At 40.5% G+C, this 18,830-nt stretch overlaps 1 protein-coding gene across 1 annotated transcript in view; it reads right to left on the minus strand.

Annotated features, from left to right (window-relative positions):
• Positions 1–18,830, minus strand: part of CERS6 (ceramide synthase 6) — a 351,849-nt gene that overhangs the window by 49,278 nt on the left and 283,741 nt on the right. The window contains exon 7 of the mRNA XM_075529473.1: positions 3,887–4,015. Coding sequence (XP_075385588.1) covers positions 3,887–4,015 — 129 coding nt within the window. The remainder of the gene's footprint in view (positions 1–3,886; positions 4,016–18,830) is intronic.

The raw sequence follows: 18,830 nt of genomic DNA on the forward strand, positions 1-18,830 counted from the left end.
GTAAAAGTATTCTAATATTTTATTACAGAGCTCTAAGTGACCACTTTAAAAAAAGCAAATTTCTTTCAGCACAGTTAGGTTTCCAGAAATATGCTCATCATGGTTAATAGGATGCGATTTCATTTTAAATCCCCCTATGTGGTTGGGACCAAGAATTTAGTACGTAGTTTAAGACTAAACTTATTTTTCATCTTATTTTTGGCTTATTTTTCATCTACCATAGATACAAATGTAGAAGGAGAACCCTGAGAAACGTGCCCCTGGTTTGCTTCCAAAGAGCACACGTGTTGACTGAACCTGGTGAAAGGTGAGGTACAGGAGTTTTGTTGTTGCTTCAATACCAGCTCCCAACAGCGCTCTATCACTAATGAATGTGCTCATGGGGCCGGTGGGTAGCGAGCCTGTACACATACATGAAACTATAAAAACACCCCGGTTTAGGTAAGAGTGCACAGCAATTGTAAATCTATACAAAGCAAGAGCCAGGTAATTCCTTGCCTTTGAGTGAGCACTGTTACCCACACGGCTACTAAGTCACCATTTTTTCACGTTAGTAATTAGCCAGGGAAGAAATCCCATCTCTGACTCTCCCATACGGATGAGTAGACATAATTTTACAGAAGATTGTAACTAAGCGCGGGGGAGATGGAAACATAATTTTGTTGGATCCTCACTTTTCATATTTTTTAATGTAGAATCTATAGCACACACTCAAGGGGCTACACATGGAAGTGTCTTCCTACTTCATAACTTTTTAGAACGTTAAATTAGCTGAGTCAAAGTTGAAGGACTTGCTGACAGTTTTCTCCAGAGCTATCATTTAATAGCGTTACATAGCGATGAGAGAAATGTATCCTTGTGGGGAATCATCTCTTAATGAAGTGGAGGGTAAGGATATGAAATTTTAATTTCATGAATACTTGAGAATTAAAAGCACAAACTACTCAAGAGAGAGAACCTTCTACTTCATTATGGTTGAGATCAAACATGTCATTTCCATTTTCCATTAATCCACAAGTATCCAATAACCAAGCATTAAACCAAGTCTTGAGAAGACATGATCGTCTAACTCAAGGAGTCATCAGTTTGCACATCCTTTACAGTTATGCTCCAGGACCAGTTAAATGTCAAAGAGAGTCCAGGTGATGACAGACACTGGCCTGGAGCCACATCACTGAGCTTTTTGGGGTGTGTGCGCTATTTTTTGTTTCTGGATAAAAATGATATAATAATTGAGCCAACATTTTCTGAATCATGCCTTTGCTAAGTTTCATGCCAGCCACTACTGCCACAGATGCTAACAATGGCAAATGGGACAAGATTGCTTTTCAAATTGCTGAATGAATTTATTGTTTTAATTATGCTTAGGATTTTCCCAAGTGATAACTTATCTACTTATTTTCAAGACATTATCTTCATATTGATTATTTTTCTCTTTCTAAAAAATGCTAAATAAAATTTAGCATGGATCTCACCAAAAGTCAAACTATCATCTGACCCTGCAGCCTGTTAGGATAATTTTTCTCTCTCTTAGAATTAAAAAGACCAGAGTTTTAAATAAAGTTCTAACTATACTTCAAGCCATGGCTAATTGCTTTTATATATAGATTCAATTTATGGTATGAAATTTCTGCTTATATTACAATTTCAGATTATTATTTGAGATCACTTCTATATTCATAATAACAGTAGCTGCTTCAAAGATGACAGCATCGAGGGCCAACAGACTTAAAAATCAAAATACAAATTGTAATGTCCCTTTCTATAGGAAATTTATTCTTTGGTGTATTGATCTTTGCCAGGTGCATAAATTTATAAGGGTGCAGTGAAAATACTTTAATTATATGACATTACTATGACTTTTCACAGGGGCCACAATTGCTGGTTAAATGCATCAAAACTGCCCTTCAGATTGTATATTTTGAAATGTGCTAGAAAAAGATTTCCCTTTTTACCACTTAAAATTCTATATGATTATTAAGAAAATTAATCAAAGTACAACCAAACTATTCCTTTAAAATTGTATACATTGAAATGATAGCTTTTACACATAATTTCAAATTTGTACAGACTTTTCATTTTGAAAATACTAGGAACACACAATATATATACACTCTATTACTATATACATAAAGATGTGTATATTTATGTACTATGCATATAAATGCAAAAAAATTTACAACCACTATTTAATTTCACCAAAATATAGTTCCATTAATATTAAAGTGAGTCATATACACTAACCAAGATCAATTAGTGTCAAACTGAAAAATTAAAACAGAAATGTTACCTATTCAAACAATGACTTTCTTAGTGTGAATCATTCTGTATGTGTGCCATAGAAAAGTTTTCATCATTTTATGTTAAATAATGCTAACATGGTGAACTTTTTTTTACAAAAGATTATCCAAAGGTAAGTCAAAAAGTATTGATACTAGGGCTCAAGGTCACACACACAACGGTACATTTTTTAAAAAAATGTGTTTAAATACATCTCTGCGATCATGATTAAGAGATACATACACTTGTCAGTCTCGTTAAGATGCCGTAAGGAAAAAGTAAGTCTAATCAAAACAACGGTGCCTGAGCGGGATCGGCTGGGCTGATTAAGGGCAACTATATTTGGGGGATTCCCAAGTGGTGATCTTGGCAGCTTTTCTTGAAGGGAAAGGGAAGATCACAGGAGTTTATGAGGAAGAAGCTTAAACAACTTTTAAAACAGCACTGGTGAGAAAAACAAGATGGGAAGGTTGAGCTCAGGAATTTGTTTCCTTCCACCAGAACAATGTCCTTGCTCAGTCCTTAGCAAGGGCTGCCTTAGGAGGATTTTACTGGTAAACAATACCTCATCCACACCAAAGCCCTCAGCTTGCATTTTCAAATGTCCTTTTGTTCCCCAAACGCAAAGAATGTTTACAAGAATGGTTCTTGGCCAGGTGACCTCCCAAAAGACAGGACCTGAAACTGCTCTGGGTGCAAGTATCGCTTCCTGTAGTTGTTCCATGACAGCAATGTCTTCCCTGGCTCTTGGAATGTGGATGGGGGTCTTCTCCCTCTCACACATTGTTTTTATTTTTGTCTTTATTACTGATATGGTCTTATCCTTACCACCTTAGTGTGATGGATTTGTTTTTCATTGTTTTCTGTTGGGTTTCCTAGCATGGGAGCACAGGAGAAGGTATGTACAATGATAATGACTGATACAAGGAGTTATAGGGGTGCAGGGGTGGGGGGCGGGAGATGGGGAGGGAAAGGGGATTTAGGGAATGATAATGAGGAGGGAGGGAGTACTAGAACTGACCGTGATAGCAAAACTCACATTGAAGGTGATTTAACCAGAGGCGGTGGGGAGGGAATGCTGTAAGATAGATGTGATGGTGATTGTACAATTCCCTTGATATGACTGCATGATTGAATTACTCAATCGTATGATATGTAAATTATGTGCCAATAAAATTTTTGCAGGGGAAAAACCTGCACTATTTGTGCCCCTCAAGGTGTAATTGAAAGCACACAGAATTCATCAGAAAAGAAGTAGTGAGCTGGAAGCACTGTCTTTAGACGTGCAAAGATCTAGACAGTGAATATGTGGTGAAATTATAGTTTTGATGTTTTTATTTCATGGAAGTCCGTATGATTTTGTAGCAATACTTTCTGACTTACCTTCATATATTACTTAAAAGTTTCATTTTTACAGATTTAACTCCCAAAGAAACACTGCACGATCCAACTCGACATTGATCATGCTTCCTACCTGCTATTTAGCATCACATGTTCTGAACCAATATTATTATCCCTTTCCAAATTGTTCCACCACCATTAAAATGAACACAATTCCCCCTAAGCAAAAACTCTTCCTCTTTTGCCCACAGGACACGACTCTTACCTCTAGTAAAGCATCAGCTGACTCATGAAGACAAAGGATCAGGGACCCTATGCGAGTCATATTGTTGACATAGGAAATGCTGATCAAGAAAACAGCTATAATGTGGTGCAGGAATGTAATGCCGAAGTCCTTAGGTAAGGAAAAAACACAGTCATATTAGAGTTTAGCAATATAACGTTTCTATTCAACCATTCAGTCATTCAACCAATATTTACCTGGAACCTCCATGGACCAAGCACTGGGAAGACTAATTGAACAAGATGTAATTCCCACACTGTGAAATTTCACCACAGTAGGAAAAACTCATAGGAAACCTGTGACTGGTAAGAATACCAAAATTCTAGGACATAGACCAGATCATAAAGGTTGTTTTGTACTCAACCAAGGAATTTGAACTCATCTTGAAAGCCTAGAAGGCATTCCTGCAAGGCTTCAAACAAAGCAGGGCTCTTACGGATTTGGATGTTAGGAAGATACTTTATGGAGCACTACAGGTTCAATGGGAGCACTCCTATGCCTGGTTGTGGTTGGGACTTTTGGAAGTTTAGGTCTTGTTTGAGCCCAAAGTGTGGCATATTTGTTGGAGAAGACAGACTAAGGTCAAAAGGAAAGAATTTCAGACCCAGGGATCTGAGAGTCTACAAAGAGGTCTGAGAAGCCACAGAGTAGGGTTTAGAGTAGTGATTCTTTCACTTTTTGCTATCTCATAGATGCTTATAATGTTTATCTCAATGTCTACCATCCTTTTCTTGAACTATGTCCACTGGGATGCTAACAGTAAGAATCCTACGCACTTGCTTTTCTTCTGGGCCAGACACAAGCAAGCCCTGAGTTTTAAACAGTATCTGTCCATATCCATAAGAAAAGAGCTATTTGATAAAAGAAAAAATAAACAGGCTCTTCTTACTTTAATTTCTTCTTACTTTAGTAAATTTAGTTAATTTCAAGGGGCTGCTTCTTGACCACCAGTATCACTGGTATGTATGGTTACATGCAGGGCCGCTAACTACAAGCTCAGCAGTTCACAATCACTAACAGCTCAGAGGGAAAAAAGTGAGATTTTCTACTTGTTCTAAAGAGTTACAGTCTCAGTAACCCACAAGGGGCAGGCTCGCTCTGTTCTATAGGGTGGCTAGGAATCAGAATGGATCCCAGGCAATGAGTGCCCTTCTTGACCAGATGGAAAGGTAAACAATGACAAGGTCACCTTTCTCTGGTGATGATTTATCTCCAGACTACAGTTTGTTATGATATGGGATTTCTGTTGCTTCTAAATATCATCTCTCTTCTAGTGATATGTTCATTTTTACTTGATCTACATTTCTTCCAGAGTGAATTTCTTGAGATTGAAAAGCCAAGACTGGCTTTAATGGTGTTGCACTTGAAACTTTAAGGAAAACTACTCTCTTCTAGCTTATGCATGTAAAGATAAAAATAATTAAAAAGAAAAGCATATCGCAAACTGATCTATGAACAGACTGTGGTTAGACTGGTTAGACTAAAGGATTAAACCTGAGGGAACTTTTTCTATATTTTATCCTGGGAAGTCGAGAATCACATATTCATTAAAATATTTTTTCGGTATTTATTGTGCTCTAGATATTGTTCTAAGCTTTGAACAATGCTTCGGTAAACAAGACAAATACTTCTGTCTTTGTTATATGTACTAATGGGAAGAGACTGACAGTAAATAATGAACATAATAACGTTCAGAGATTCAGGTAGGATTCAGAAAAGAATGTGGAACAAGAGTTATCAGTTCTGATGTCAGATGGATCTTGGTTGAAAACAGAATACCAGAAAGAGATGTTTACGTGTGTTTTATTGATTATCCTAGGCATTTGAATGTGTGGATCATAACAAACTATGGATGACCTTGAGAAGAATGGGAATTCCAGAACACTTGATTATGTTTATGTGGAACCTGTATATGGATCAAAAGGCAGCTGTGGGGACAGAACAAGGGAAAGCTGCATGGCTTAAAATCAGGAACAGTGTGGCCAGGGTTTAATCCTCTCACCATACTTAGTCTACCTTGATGCAGAGAAAATCATCAGAGAAGTATATGGAGTATATGATGAAGAATGTGGCGTCAGGATTAGAGGAAGGCTTGTTAACAACCTTTGATGTGCAGGTGACACAGCCTTGTTGGCTGAACGTGAGGAGGAACTGAAGCACGTGCTGATGAAGACCGAGGACTGCAGCCTTCAAATGGTAACTCATGTGAAGACCAAATCCTGACAACTGGACAGAGAGGTAGCATCATGGTAAATAGAGAAAAGATTGAAATTGCCAAGGATTTCGTCTTCCTTGGCTCCACTATGAGTGCTCATGGGAGCAGCCGTCAAGAGATCATTTGCATTAGGTAAACCTGCTGCTCACGAAATCGTTAAGAGTACTGAAAAGCAAGAATGTTTCTTGGAGTACTAAAGTATACTTGGTTTAAGCCATGTCATTTTCAATTGCCTCATAAGTAAAAACTGGACATTAAAAAAAGGAAGACTGAAGAAGAATTGATGCATTTGAATTATGCTGGTGATCAGTATTGAAAATACCATGGGCTGCTAAAAGGATAAACTGATGTCTTTGGAAGAAGTAATGCCAGGGTGTTCCTTAGAGGCAAGCATGATGAGACTTCGTCTTACAAACTTTGGATATGTTTTGGGGAGAGACCAGTCCCTTCCAGAAGGACATCATTCTTGGCAAAGTGGAGCAGTAGTGAAAACGAGGAAGGCCCTCTAGGGTATGGATTGACAGCATAGCTGCAAGACTGGGCTCTGGCACAGGAATAGTTGTGAGGATGGACAGGGCTGTGCAGTGTTTGTTCTGTTGTGTGGAGGGTGGCTGAGAGTTGGAACTGATTCGATGGTTACTAATAGCAACAGAAATGTAAGAAGGTGATGGAAAAATCACCTCAACTAAAGGGAATATTGCACACCTGATTACTGTCATTGCTGTCAATGAATTATACATGTGTAAAACTTTGATGTGGCAAAGGTTCTGTAATAGATAAAGTAAGAACAATGAATAGGGAACCAAAAAGAGTAGCTGGTTGTCAGGGAAGCAAGTTGCTGTAATTTATCTAAATTTATTATCTAATTACTCACATATAGCTATTCTAGATAACACATACTCAGATGAACTGGCAAGTTAAAGTGTCTAGATAAAAGAATATTTGTAGGTCTTTAAAGACCTAATTTGAAACTTCTGGGAAGATGGTGACTGAGTAACATATACCAGAGGGACTCCGTAGAAATCAGCCCAGAAGAGTTACTAAGAAGGAAATTTGACACTGCTGGATATCAAGAGGAGCATCATAAAGATAAGTAGGCACAGATCAACTGGGTTTTGAGGGGCTGGGAGATTTTGGTTACCACAGTGGAGTCTGATTAAGGATTAACCTTAATCCCGCCACTGTCTCTGCCAGAGCCGCAACCACACGGAGCAGGTGCAGGGGCTTAATGTCAACACAGCCACAGCTTGCCACTGCCACCTAGGGGCAAGGATTATACCGTTGCAGCCCCAGGGCAGGGATCGGGACTCAGCTATATTGTTACTTTTGTTTCCCTCTTTTCTCTCTATCCCCCCAGTCTCAGCAGACCTAGTTTTTAATTTTTTTTAATCTTCTTTGTCTCTTCCCTGATCTCTCACACTCCACTGCCGACCTCTAGACCACCCCCCATAGCCTAGGGAAATTATGCCTACCACTCATCCAGTTGGGTGAGCTGCACCATGTGCCTGAGGCTAGAGAAAGCCCAGCTGACCTCCACCAGGGGATACTCCGCCCAACTTCTTACTGGGGAATTCCTGCCTATATGGCTGGGAGAACTCCTACTTTTCCTCTGTTGTCCCACATGACTCAGGGAACTTCCTCCCACCTACCTTAGTGCCTCACTAGGTCTAAGGTAGCTTGGCCAACACTCACCAACGTTCCAAGCAACTCCAGGAACCAATGCCTAGCCTCTGCAGTGATCTATCTGACCAAGGCAATTCTGCCCACCATTCATGGTGTTTTACACCCGAGCAGGCAACCCACCAGTCATCTGGGGCAGTCCCCTGAGAGGGAAGACACAGGAGGATAAAGTGGTAGGCTAATTCCATAGTGAAATTAGCTGCAGGCAGTTTTAAGAAGCATTCCTACGAGTCTCTCAGAGACAGCCAGTTCTCAACTCCTTGGAAAATGGTACCTTGCTCCTCTTAAACAAGGCAACACAAACAGCAATCAGCCCAACGACATCAATGGAAAAAACAGGAGAAACAAAAGTTAATGGGAGAAGATGTCCTGAACCTAACAACATGCATAGAAGAAGCAGATATTGAGCTGTGACAGAAAGAAATTTTCAGAATGCTGCTTAGAGTCATACAGGATATGAGGGAAACAATACAGAAAGAGGATGAAATGATAGCGGAGCTAAAGTCCACATACCAAAGGGAAAGACAAGAGCTTAGGGAGGAGATAACAAAAACCAGCAGTAGAATCACAGTCTTGAGAATAGATCTGAGGAAGTAGAGAATCACACCAGTGACTTAGAGGACAGACAAGCAGACTTTAACAAACATGAACAAAAATCTAATAAGATCATCAGAGAAGCTAAAGAAAACCTAAAAGCTATGTCTTATGCTATGAAGAAGAACAACATCAGAATAATTGGATTACTAGAGGAAGACACAACAAAGAAATCATCTGCAACAATTGTGAGAGAATTCTTGGAGGGAAACTTCCCCAGTTTAATTAATGAAAACCAGGTAACCATTCAGGAGTCTGAAAGACCAGCTAGACTGAATCCCAAGAAGAAGTCACCAAGGCACATAATAGTTAAACTATCCAACTTTGAGGAAAGGAGAAAATCATGAGAGCAGCTAGGGAAAAACAAGAAATTACAAATAAAGGTTCCCAAATAACAATATGGTCAGACTTATCAGCAGAAACTATGAAGAAGAGTAGAGAGTGGAGTAACATATTCCAAAAATTGAAGGAAAACAATGCAAACCCAAGAATACTATACCCAGCCAGATTATCAATCCAGATAGATGGAGAAGAGTCTTCCCAGACAAGGAAAAACTCAAAGAAGAATCCTAGTATGGGCAGAAGAACAACACTCACCAAGCATAAATAAGAGATTGCCACTTAGAACAACTTCATTCAAAGGGCAACATAGAGAAAACAGAACCCAAAATAGCATTGGCTTAAGGATGGAAAGAAGTCAAGAATGATGCACACACACATGCAGAATACACTAATAAGAAAGGAAGGTAGGAAAACACCCAACACAAAAGGTATAAGATGACATCACAGAGTCCTCAGATGAAGAAAATAACTCTGAATATCAATGGACTGAAATCAGGCATTAAAAGACTGAGGCTAGTAGACTGGCTTAGAAAACACAAACCCATCAATCTGCTGTCTAGAGGAGACACATCCCAAGGCTACAGACAATAATAGGCTGAGAATAAAAGGCTGGAGAAAGGCATACTAGGCAAACAGCAATTCAAAAACAGCAGGGGTTGCAATCCTAATCTCGGATAAAATTGACCTCAAAGCACAAACAATAAAAAGAGACAAGGGAATGGTAGACAAAGAGCCACTAAGCATTATAAACATATATTCCTTGAAGGAGAGACCCATTGAATGCACCAACCGAACTCTCAAAGGTGAAAAAGAAATCACAGCCTTAACATCTATAGTGGGTGACTTCAACACACCACTCTCTGAGAAAGATAGATCACAGGGAAAGAAACTCTACAAGGAGGCTAGAGAGCTGAATACTACAATTAGACAATTTTACCTGATATATATTTACAGAGCTTCTTAAGCAAATTGATTTCATACAGATCTCTTTCTCTGACCACTGTGCTATAAGGCTGAAAATCAACAAAAGGAAGATGAAGAAAACAAGAGCAAACAATTGGAGGATTAATAACTCTCTATTGCAAAAGGAGTACATATTGGTACAGATCAGAGATGAAATTAGGAAATTTCTAGAAACCAATGAGAATGAGAACACAAAATACCAAAACTTATGGGACACAGCAAAGGCAGTTATCAGAGGAAGTTACATAGCAATACATGCACACCTGAAAAAGGAAGAGAGACTCATGTTTGATATGCTGGTACAAAACTTACAACAATTACAGCAGGGTCAGAAGGACAATCCTACTAATAGCAAAAGAAAAAAAATAATAAAAATCAGGGCTGAGATTCAGGAGAGGGAAAATAAGAGAACTATGGGAAAAAAGTAACGCGGCTAAAAGTTGGTTCTTTGAAAGGATAAACAGAATTGACAGACCATTGGCAAACCTAACCAAAGAAAGGAGGGAACAAATTTGAATAGCAAGAATGAGGGATGAATGAGGGAACAGTTCAACGCACCCTAATTAAATCAAAATGATAATTACACAGTACTACGAAGGATTGTACTCCAATAAATTCAACAACTGGGAAGGAAGACATGGACAAATTCTTGGAAAATTAATTCCTCCCCAGATTATCCCCAAAGGACATCAAGAATTTCAACATACCCATAACAATAGAAGAAAGAGACAAGGTTATCAAGGGATTACCAACAAAATAATCCCCTGGATCAGATGGCTTCACTGGAGAATTCTACCAAGCATTTAGGGAAGAACTAACACCAATCCTACACAAAGTCTTCCAGAACATAGAAAAAGATAGCAAACCCCCAAACTCTTTCTAGGAATGTAGTATAGCTCTCATATCAAAACCAGGCAATGATCCCACAATTGAAAAATACAGACTAATATCCCTAATGAACATCGATGCAAAAATCCTTAACAAAATACTGGCCAACAGAATACAAAATGATATAAAACAAATATTTCACCATAACCAATGAGATTCATACCAGGGGTGGAGGGATGGTTCGACATAAGAAAGACCATTATTATTGTTCGCCACATTGACATGAAAAACTATAAGAACCGCAGGATAATATCAATAGGTGCAGAAAAACATCCGACAAAATCCAACACCAATTCCTGTTTAAGACACTGGAGAAGATAGGAATGGAAGGACAATTCTTAAGACAATAAAAGCTATAGATGAAAAACCAACAGCCAATGTGGTAGTCAGTGAGAAAAGACAAACACAATCTCACTGAAAAAGGGGACCAGACAAGGATGTCCCTTGTCCCTACTCTTATTTAACATCGTACTGAAGGTTTTAGCTAACAGCATAAGGCAAACAAAATACATTAAAGGTATTTATCTGGGGAAGGAAGAGGTGAAATAAATATTATTTGCAGATGATATGATTTTATATATGGAAAATCCCAAAAGCTCCACAAGGGGAGTACTGGAAGCAATAGAAGTGTTTGGCAGAGTGGCAGGATCCAAGATCAACAAACAGAAGTCCATTGGACTGCTATACAACTCGGATAAGATCATAGAAGAGGAGATCAAAAAGGTGGTACCCTTCACAATAGCCAAGCACAAATGGAAATATCTAGGGATATATCTGACTAAAAGAACAAAAGATCTATATGAGGAAAACTATAGAACACTATTACAAGAAACCAAGAGTGATCTCAACAAATGGAAGTATATCCCATGCTGGTGGATTGGAAGGCTTAATATAGTAAAGATATCAGTTCTGCCCAAGGCTCTCTATAAGTTTAATGCAATCCTGATACAATTACCCTCATCTTTCTTCAAAGAAAAGGAAAAACTGATTATCAATTCATATGGAGAGGGAAGAAGCCCAGAATTAGCAGAGAATGCCTCAAGAAGAAGGATACAGTGGGAGGGCTTGCTTTACCTGACTTTAGCACATATTATACAGCCACAGTTGTCAAAACTGCATTGTATTGGTATAACGACAGGTACTCAGACCACTGTAAAAGAACTGAAAATCCAGAAAGAAAATCATCAACATACAGACAATTGATTTTTGATAAGGGCCCCCAAAATATCCAATGGGAAGCAGATGCCCTATTTAACAAGTGGTCCTGCAAAAAATGGATATCTACCTGTGGAAAAATGAAGCAAGACCCTTATCTCACTCCATGCACAAAGATAAACTTGAGGTGGATCATAGACCTTGTAGTAAAGCCCCAAACTATTAGGGCCATCAATGAGGGAATTGGCACCAACTTGAGAATTTTGGCACAGGGAACACATAGGCTATCTGAAATACGGAAGGACACAAACACAGAGGAGGCACAAATTGACAACTGGAACATACTGACGATAAAGCACCTGTGTACATAGAAAGAGTTCACCAAGAGAGTAATACATAGGAAGAATTCACCAAGAGAGTCCACGGACTGGGAAAACATCTCTAGCAATGACACATCAGACAAAGCCTTATTACTAAAGTCTATAATACCCTGCTAGCTTCCAAAAAGAAAAAAATCTAATTGCCCACTGAGGAGGTGGGCAAAGGACCTCAACAGAAGTTTCACAGGGGCAGAAATCCTAATGGTCAATAAAAATATGAGAAAATGTTCCCGATCTTTAGCCATAAGAGAAATACAAATCAAAACAACAATGAAATACCACCTGACACCCTCAAAGGTAGCCCAATTCCAAAAATCAGAAAGCAGCAAGTGTTGGAGGGGCTGTGGAGAGACAGGGCCTCTCATCCACTGCTGGTGGACCTGTAAGTATGTACAACCACTATGTAAATCGGTTTGGCAATATCTAAAACAAATGGAAATTGAGCTACCATAAGAAACAGCAATCCCCCTACTGGGCATATACCCAGAAAAGGCAAGAAGCCACAGCCAGACATCTGTGCTCCAATGTTCATTGCAGCACAGTTCACAATTGCAAGGAGTTGGAAACAACCCAAATTTCCATCAACTGATGAGTGGATTAAAAACTGTGGTACATACATACAATGGAGTACTACACATCGCTAAAAAGCAGTCATAAACACATGTAGCATATTGCTGCATGGAAAGAACTGGAGGAAATTATGTTATGCGTAGTAAGCCAAGCACAAAAGGACATGTACAACATGAGTCCGCTGAGGTAAGCTTAAAAAAATGCAAAAGGGGCATACGGAAAATGTTACTGTATACAAACATTCCTGGGGGCAGGACCAGGTAGTATGGTAGGGGCCAACCCAAATCTAGGGATACATATGGTAGCAAACTAAAAAGGAAGGGTGTGGGAAGGAAAAAAAAATTGGTAGCAGGGGAACAGGGCACTAACTCACACAAGGGGAGGGTATTGTTTATATCTCCACAGGAAAAGAGGGACCAGACTTCAACCCAGTGCCCCAAGATGTGAATGCAACGTGCCGGTATAGAATAGGGGACCAGTGGAGAGGTCTGAGGGACAGAATTTATTTCAGAGGACAGCACTGAAGCTGCAGCTCAGGGACAGGGACATGTGTGATCAGAGCACACAGTAGCAAATGAAGGGGGAGAAAGAGAGAGTGGAGCACATCCTGGTCCACCAAGAGGTGATGACAATATTCCCGCTCAGATCAGCCAATCCACAGAGAAGACCATAAGCCAGCCCCACTATAAGACAGGACATCCCTCACTGACCCATAGCCCCACAGGGGACAACACTGTTGACACAATATGGGAACTGTACCTGATCTGATCCCACAACACTGAGGCAAAACACTAAGGGCAGGAACCAGAACAGGAAGGGGAACAGAGCAACAAAGTCCCCAGGGAATGCCAAAAACACACTTTGAGGCACCCCATCACACTCAACCGGAAAATACTCCTAAAGGCGAACAAACAGTCCTTGAACTAACTATCTGCTTTTCTTTTTTGTTGTGTTGTGTTTTTTTGTTTTATTTTTCATTGGCTTTTTGTTGTTATTGTGGGTTTTTTTGTTGCTTGGTTTTGCTCTGTCTTGTTTTTGTGCATGTTATTATCTCCGCAGGTCTCTCTAAATAAGGTAGGCTGGATGAACAATCTGGAGGAGAATACAACGGGACCTACAGTTCTGGGGGGACATGGGAGAGGGGGAAGTTGGGGGAAAGGAAGTGGTATTAACAAACCCAGGGATAAGGGAATAACAAGTGATCTAAATCGGTGGTGAGGAGGGTGTAGGATGTCTGGCAGGGCATGATCCAGAATAATGTAACTGAGAGGAATCACTGAAACCCCAATAAAGGCTGAGCATGATAGTGGGACAAGAGGAAAGTCAAAGGAAATAGAGGAAAGAGCTAGGAGGCAAAGGGCATATAGAGGTCTAAATAAAGGCATGTTCATATGTAAGTATATTTATATATGAGGATGGGGAAATAGATCTATGTGCATATATTTAAAGTTTAGTATTAAGGTAGCAAATCAACATTGGGCCTCCACTCAAGTACTTCCTCAATGCAAGAACACTTTGTTCTATTAAACTGGCATTCCATGTTGCCCACTTTCCCAACCCAATCGCTGAAGACAACGTGGGTGCATAAGCAAATGTGGTGAAGAAAGCTGATGGTTCCTAGTTATCAAAAGATATAGCGTCTGGGATCTTTAAGGCTTGAAGATAAACAAGCAGCTATCTAGCTGAGAAGGAACTAAGCCCCCATGGAAGAAACACACCAGCCTGTGTGATTATAAGGTGCCAAAGGGATCAGTTATCAGGCATCAAAGAACAAAAATTCACATCATTGTGTGCTCACCTCTATGATATGATCTCTGAAGACAAAAAGATGCATAAGAAAATATGGTGAAGGAAGCTGATGGTGCCTGGTTATCAAAAGATATAGTGTCTGGGGTCTTAAAAGTTTGAAGGTAAACAGTGGCCATCTAACTCAGAAGCAACAAAGCCCACATGGAAGAAGCACACCAGCCTATGTGATCATGAGGTGTCGAAGGGATGAGGTAACAGGCATCAAAGAACAAAAACTCATAGCATTGTGAATGAGTGGGAGTGCAGAGTGGGTTCCCAAAGCCCATCTGTAGGCAACTGGACATCCTCTTACTGAAGGATCATGGGAGGGAGACGAGTCAGTCAGGGCGCAGTGTAGCAACGATGAAACATATACCTTTCCTCTAGTTGTTTAATGCTTCCTCCCCATCCAGTTTAATGATCCCAATTCTACCTTACAAATCCAGCTAGACCAGAGGATGTACACTGGTACAGATAGGAACTGGAAACACAGGGAATCCAGGTCAGATGATCCCTTCAGGACCAGGGGTGAGAGTGGCGATGACAGGAGAGTGGAGGGAGGGTAGAGGGGGTAGAGAGGGGGAACCGATTATAAGGATCTAAATATAACCTCCTCCGTGGGGGAAGGACAACAGAAAAGGGGGTGAAGGGAGACGCCAGACAGTGTAGGATTTGACAAAATAATAACATAAATTATCAAGGGTTCATGAGGGAGGGGGTTCTGGGGAGAGAGGGGAAAATGAGGAGCTGATGCCAGGGGCTTACATGGAGAGCAAATGTTCTGAGAGTGAGGAGGCTAATGAATATACAAGTGTGCTTTATACAATTGATGTATGTATGGATTGTGATAAGAGTTGTATGAGTCCCTAATAAAATGTAAAAAAAGAAAAAAATACACATAACCAAAGGTAAAAAAAAAGAGTTGTATGAGCCCCCCAATAAAATGATTTTTTTTAAAGACCTAATTTTATCAACTACATGAAGTAGCTAGAAAGCATTTTTAAGAACCCTCTAAGATATTACAAAGGAGCTCCAGTGGCATGGGGGCTATGCACTGAGCTGTTAACCACAAGGTCAGAGAACCCACCAGCTGCTCCACAGAACGATGAGGCTTTCTGCTCCTGTAAAGATCGACACAACCCAAAGGACCAGTTCTGCTCTGTCTTAGAAGGTCGCTGCGCATCAGAATGAATTCAATGGCAGTGAGTTGGGAAGATGGAGCAGGACTGGGAACTATTTTGTTTTGTTATATATGAGGTTATATATCAGCTGTGGGTTAGAGCTGATTCAACAGCATCTAAAAACACAGTGCTGCTCGTCACAATCACAATGAAGTAGAGAGGCTTTCATTCCTATAGGGGCTGGATGTTCCCTTGGGACTCCCCTGACCTTCATTTTGGGAATCAGTCTGCCATCCTGTGGGTGGATGGCTAGCCAAAATACTTTTACGTACTCCCGATATAAATTGACACCAATAACCAGGTCACGTAGAGTCCTCCTTTCCTGACACACTCTGCTTAATCCCTTATCAAACACCCCCAATTTCTCTGAGCCACCCAGCACTGTCCTGCAGCAGCCATTAGCTTTCATGGGTTCTGCCTGGGCCCCTGATCCACTGGTGAAGAAGGAAATTTCTTCTGGATCCCTATAGTCCTGTCTGGCCCTCAATTCTGAGAGGTCTTGCTCTCTAACTTTTATTGTTCAGCACAGCTCACCTGAACAATTACTGTTGTTCGGTTTAGCTGAAGCATGTTTACCAGCTAGTGGTTAAGGCAATTTCTACTTTCAAAAAAAAGGTTCCGAAAGGGAAACCAGGGTCCCACTGAAGAAGCGATGTGCCTTACTTAGCTCACGGGCACTCCTACAGCACCGCGGCAAGGTACCCGTTTGTCATCCTGGAGCCTCCTCTTACTAATTTCTAATTGTACTTAATTTGTACAATGAAGAGACTGAGTGAGATTATTTTTGCACGGTCCAATCTATAACTGCAGGCTTGGTAGTTTTAGCGACTAAAATGACATTCAAAGACTTTAACGGCTTTCTGTCGGTCTGTTAGAATAAGGGGAAGGAAGAGAGACAGACAGTGGACCGATCGCTGTGATTACAGTAACGGGCTTGGAAAATGACCTTCAATAACTTTGTTTGTTTACATGGTTCCAGGAACCCTTGGGTGAGATGCCAAGAAGATGCTACCCCCACCCACCCCGACCCCACCTACTCACGGAGCGTCCAACCCAAAGCTAAAACTACAACTGGGCTTAGTCAAGCTCAGTGCCCCCATACCGGGGTGCTGAGGCTTGAAATCCTTCTGGGAGTGCCGATCTTGCACCCACAAAGCAACGGAGGAGTTCAAACTGCTGGTCCCGATGTTCGGAGCCCAGCAAGTGGCACATTACATCACTAGGGCGCCTCTCCTCCCTGAAAAGCACCTAACGTGAACTGATGGCTGCACGTACGGGCTTCTTACAGTCACACCTGAATACAACACAACAGATTGTTAAGGTCTCTAGGAAACGGAAGATCAGGCAACAGCAATAACAATAATAGAAATCGCTCATGTTTTTAATGGACTTCTAAATGGAATCTTTAGGGCACACGAAAACTTATATTACTTTTAACAAACCAAAACACAAAACTCGCTGCCATCAGACCAATTCCAACTTATCATGACCCTGTAAAGGGTTTCTGGGGCTGTAGACCTACATGGGAGCTGGTAGCCTCACCCTTTCCCCCCAGAGCGGCTGGCGGGTTTGAACCCCCGATCTATTGGTCAGCGGCACCATACTCTTCTTATTTTCAGTTACCATTTGGTCTTAGATGCCAATGTTGCCACATTGTATTGATGGCAAATACCATTGTTGGAATAATTAACCTGGCTTGCATCAGTTAATAGGTATAACTGCCTGTGGAAGAATTCATCACTACAAACTCTCTTCACCTGTTGACTTACCGCTACACTCTTTCCTCCAAAGCCAAATTAAGTCTAGTTCTTAGCTCACTAGCAGAGAGAAAGTATAGCCAGGCTCTTAGTTAAATGAATGATTATGTTCAGGCTCAAGTGGCCAGTTTTACCAAGTTTTCCTGATTTGCTCTGAAGAGTCCATAGTTTGTAGAATTTTCCTAAATTATACAGTGGAAAATGCCAAAACGCTGTAAGCATCCAAGAAAATCTGTATTGATATCTCCCACTGGAAGATGGATTGCATGTCCCACAGACTAGGAGCAGAGACTTTGTAGGTTTTATGACCTGGTGCAAGGTTCCCTGGTTGTGCAGTGGTTACGTGTTGGGCTGCTAAATCTAAGGCCTGCACTTTGGAACAACCTGTCAATCCGAGGAGGAGGATGCTTTCTACTTCTGTAGAGTTCTACCCTGTCTTATAGGGTTGCCATGTGTCTGAATCAGCTTCATGGCATTGAGTTTAGTTGTGTGTGTATGTTGGGTGGGCGGAGGGGAAGGTCACCTGGTAAAATAAATATATTCTACCAGACAAGCAAGAACTTCAAAACAATGGCCAATTTAAAAGGAGCTAACGTATGTTTTAAACTGTTTCCAAAATATAGTGACATGAAAACAGTAGATTCATATTTGCCAGTTCTTTTTTAAAAAAAGCATTTTATTGGGGCCTATACAACACTTATCACAATCCATACATCCGTCCATTGTGTCAAGCACATTCTCAAAACATCAGCTCATTTTCCCCTCCCCTCCCTAGTGCCTCCTCCCTCATGAATCCTTGATAATTTACAAGTCATTATTATTTTGTCATATCTTCATATTTTCAATTCTTACTACAAATATTTTAAAGTCTAACTGGCTGATGAGAATCTCACTAGAACCACGCAGTCCCCACTGGTAGCCCAGATGCTTATTCTTAATCCACTGAAAGAGAATAAGGGAATTTTCTCTGTTTAGTTTGAAAATAATAAATATAAATGTATTCAAACACTAATGGAGCATTAGAACTGTTTGATAACAAAGTTTCCTAATACAAGTGTCATATCTGATATACATTGCAATAAATAACCGAATGCTCTGGGCAAGATAGCAGCACTTCTGGAGAAACAAGAGCCTGATGTCTCAGGCAAGCTCTGCTGTGTGAGCATGATGTTCACACACAAATCCCAAGACCCTATAAAACATTCACACGGAGGGGCTCAGTGTCACGCCATGGCCGAATGCCAGTTTTCATCCTACGGTCCTATCTGTAGGAAGGTGGAATAGGCATGTATAATGGGTTTTGCCTGTTACACACCTGCCTCAGGAAGCATTATAGTCGATGAAATACCTTCCATAATAGCCATGCATTTAAGGTGTTCTCATACCCCTCCCCCACCCACCCAAGCAGGCATA

This window comes from Tenrec ecaudatus, chromosome 13, assembly GCF_050624435.1.
Source record: "Tenrec ecaudatus isolate mTenEca1 chromosome 13, mTenEca1.hap1, whole genome shotgun sequence".
Classification (NCBI taxonomy): domain Eukaryota; kingdom Metazoa; phylum Chordata; class Mammalia; order Afrosoricida; family Tenrecidae; genus Tenrec; species Tenrec ecaudatus.